The 3,424-nt window shown below is 40.9% G+C and overlaps 1 protein-coding gene across 2 annotated transcripts in view; it reads right to left on the bottom strand.

The window, feature by feature from the left end:
* Nucleotides 1–3,424, bottom strand: part of PPP3CC (protein phosphatase 3, catalytic subunit, gamma isozyme) — an 81,935-nt gene that overhangs the window by 16,290 nt on the left and 62,221 nt on the right. For both annotated transcript variants that reach the window (XM_011968798.1, XM_011968799.1), the window contains exons 10-11: nt 1,376–1,457; nt 659–756 (exon numbers count right to left, since the gene is read on the bottom strand). In XM_011968798.1, coding sequence (XP_011824188.1) covers nt 659–756; nt 1,376–1,457 — 180 coding nt within the window. The remainder of the gene's footprint in view (nt 1–658; nt 757–1,375; nt 1,458–3,424) is intronic.

Genomic DNA, 3,424 nt, shown 5'->3' with positions numbered 1-3,424 from the left:
TTTTGTATTTTTAGTAGAGACGGAGTTTCACCATGTTGGCCAGGCTGGTCTCGAACTCCTGACCTCAGGTGATCCGCCTGCCTTGGCCTCCCAAAATGCTGGGATTACAGGCATGAGCCACTGCACCGGGTCTATTGGCCACTTTGATATCCTCTTTTGTGAAGTGCCTGTTTAAATCTTCTGACCATTTTTGAAATTTGTTTTTTCCTATTGATTTATAGTTCTTTATATGTTCTGGATACAAGGGCTTTGTGAGACATGTGTATTGCAAAAATTTTCTTCCATTTTGTGTCTTGCCTTTTTCCTCTCTTAATCATGTATTTTTAAGAAGAGAAGTTCTTGATTTTAATGAAATTCAACTGGCTTTTTAAGGTTAGTACTTTTTGTGTCCTACTTAAAGACTCTGCCTACCCCAGTGTTTACTCTCCATATTTTCTTCTCGTTTTACTATCCTGCTTTCTCACACTGAAGTTATAATAAGCCATTCTGATTTAGGTTTTCTGTATGGAGGGAAGTAGGGGTGAAGATTCATTTCCCCGCTTATGGTATAACCAACTGCTCTCGTGGCATTTACTGAGGAAAGCCCCCGTTTGTAAGTGAGTGCTGACTGTTAGGTTACGGGAGCACACCTTCCATGGAGGAGAGCTCTCATACTCACCCGTCTCGATAGTCTGCTTGCCTCCTGAGAGGACACCCAGAGGGAGCGTGCCTGTGGGAGTCAGGCCCTTGAGAGTCAGCACACTCTCACTTTCTTGCCTGCAAAGGAAGACCAAAGCCCTGGGTTAATGCCAGGGAACCCTCCATTCAGCAACTCAAAGATATTGAAGGAAGTGAAGAAAGAGAGCAGAGATGGAAGATAGGTTCTCCTACCTCCTAACCCTTCCCTGACTCAAAGAAAGGGATGTTTTCCGCAAATATTTTCATTTTAAACAATCAGCCAGTTCTTGTTTTTCAATTAGAAGCACTTAACAGCCAGGCACTGTTCTAACATTTCCCATATTTTATCCCATTTAATACACCTAACAACCTGTGCGTTAGGGCCTATTATTATTTCTGCTTTACAGGCAAGGAAACTAAGGCACAGAGATGAAACCCAAGATCACACAGATAAGAGGTAGAGCCAGAATTTGAACACAGGCAATCTGGTTGGAAAGTCCACACTAAACCACTACATTCACTACATCTAAGCTGCTAACAAATTGAATGTTTGATGGAACATTTTTAGTCGCTTTAACATGTTCATTCAATCTGCACTCGACCTAAAGACCTGCAGTTTCAATACTAAATTCCAATTCTAAAAAAACTGTTCTGAATTCGATGTCTAATTTACTCTCAAAATGCCTTTAATCCACACTGTAATGACAGCTATCCTTACCGAAGAATTGAAAAGACCCGTGCCATCTTCCCAATGGCTCTGATCTTACTCCTGATGATCTCCTTACGAACTGTAGTGCTTCCTTAGAGAATACAAAGAATAAGTAAGTTAAAGGGATGTGTTAATAGGCTGCCTTTAAAAAATTCAGGATGAAATGTCTTAAGTTAAAGAAACAATTGTTTTTAAAAAACAGAAATGGAGGCTTAAGTTTGTTTAAACAAACAAAAATCTCAGGAAGTTCTAAGAAGCAAGAGAAAAAATGACCTAGAAGATAAAAAGATGAAGTAAAAAATGAGAGGCCACAAAAGAGACAGACTGGGTGGATCTATGAGAGGTGGGAACTTATTTGTGGTTGTGAAACGTAGAACACAGCAAAGAATGAAACACACACATACATAAACAAACCTCACCAAGAAAGCTGCTACAGCAAAGATGTCTTTTGACAATGCTGTGGGCCACCTTAGGGTGCGGGGTTTGGCCTGCCAAATGGCAAGTGATCATTCCAGCAGCTGTCTTCTGTACGTAAACACAACACCCAGCTAGCTCTCCTGAACTTAGTGAGTGCTGCTTTCATTCTATAATCTTCACTTACATTAGTGAACTATTGCCTCACAATACTACTTACAACCGTGCACTATTTTAAAAAGCAACAACAGAAAAAGTTAACGCGAGACTTTATGGCTTTTTCTTATCTAGGATTCTGAAAATAGCCCACAAATGAGAAGCCAAGGTCCAGCATGCACCAGGTATCTACAGTCAAAAGTCAGAAAAATAAACATGGCCTCTCCTTCCTCACATCCAACCCTCAACACCCTGCCGGATCATGCAACAGGTCCAGAGAAAACATACACATTAAAACTGAAGGGGAGGATGGAGAGCCTTTCTGAAATTATTTAACTACCAATTTTAAAAGTCTAACCAATAGACGACTGTGGTGGGACAGAGAGTAAGCATTAAGCTCTTAGCACAGTTTAGTCGGATACCTTTCTGATAGCTTGGAATGTAGTGATCTTCAGGGAGAAGAGACACCAAGAAACAAGGAGATGAAGACAGAAATATGAGAAGAGAAATTTATGTTTACATGGAAAAGAGAAAAAAAAATCAAAGTGAAATGCAATGAGAGAAACAGGCTATTATCTTTACCAGCTCATAAGAGATATCCTTGGAATCATGATGCAACATTAAATTACAAATTTATTTTGTCAGTAGTTTCTTCCATTTCTTGAAAGTTTATGGTTTTACATTAATTCACATCTATGAGCATCCAACATTTTCTACCCCTACACATCATGAAAATAACATTAAATAAAGATATCATTTGTGGAATAAACGATGGCAAAAACAAGGAACAAAAACGGAGGACAGAACAGTTAACAAATCTCTTTGTAGGAATAGCATGTTTTTTTGTTTAATGGATTCTACAGCTTCACAGCTTCTTTTTCAGGGGATATAATCATTCTTCCCTTTTTTTCTTTTTTTTTGAGATGGAGTCTTGCTCTGTCGCCAGGCTGGAGTGCAGTGGTGCGATCTTGGCTCACTGCAACCTCCACCTCTCAGGTTCAAGCAATTCTCCTACCTCAGCCTCCCGAGTAGCTGGGACTACAGGCACGCGCCACCACATCCAGCTAAATTTTGTGTTTTTAGTAGAGATGGGGTTTCACCACGTTGGCAAGGATGGTCTCGATCTCTTGACCTCATGATCCACCTGCCTTGGACTCCCAGAGTGCTAGGATTACAGGCGTGAGCCACTGTGCCCGGCCCATTCTTCCTTTTTATTTATTTATTTATTTTTATGTTTGTGGTGGTAAAGAATAGGAAATACATGTGTTTTTGTTTGTTCGTTTGTTTTTTTGAAACAGGGTCTCCCTCTGTTGCCAGGCTAGAGTGCAGTGGCAAGATCTCGGCTCACTGCAACCTCTGCCTCTCAGGTTCAAGTAATCCTCCCACCTCACGCCCCCACGTAGCTGGGACCAGAGGCACTCGCCACCACATCTGGCTGATTTCTGCATTTTCAGTAGAGATGGGGTTTCACCATGTTGCTCAAGGGGA

This window comes from Mandrillus leucophaeus, unplaced genomic scaffold (assembly GCF_000951045.1).
Source record: "Mandrillus leucophaeus isolate KB7577 unplaced genomic scaffold, Mleu.le_1.0 Scaffold86, whole genome shotgun sequence".
Classification (NCBI taxonomy): Eukaryota; Metazoa; Chordata; class Mammalia; order Primates; family Cercopithecidae; genus Mandrillus; species Mandrillus leucophaeus.
This window is presented reverse-complemented; position numbering and strand designations above follow the sequence as displayed.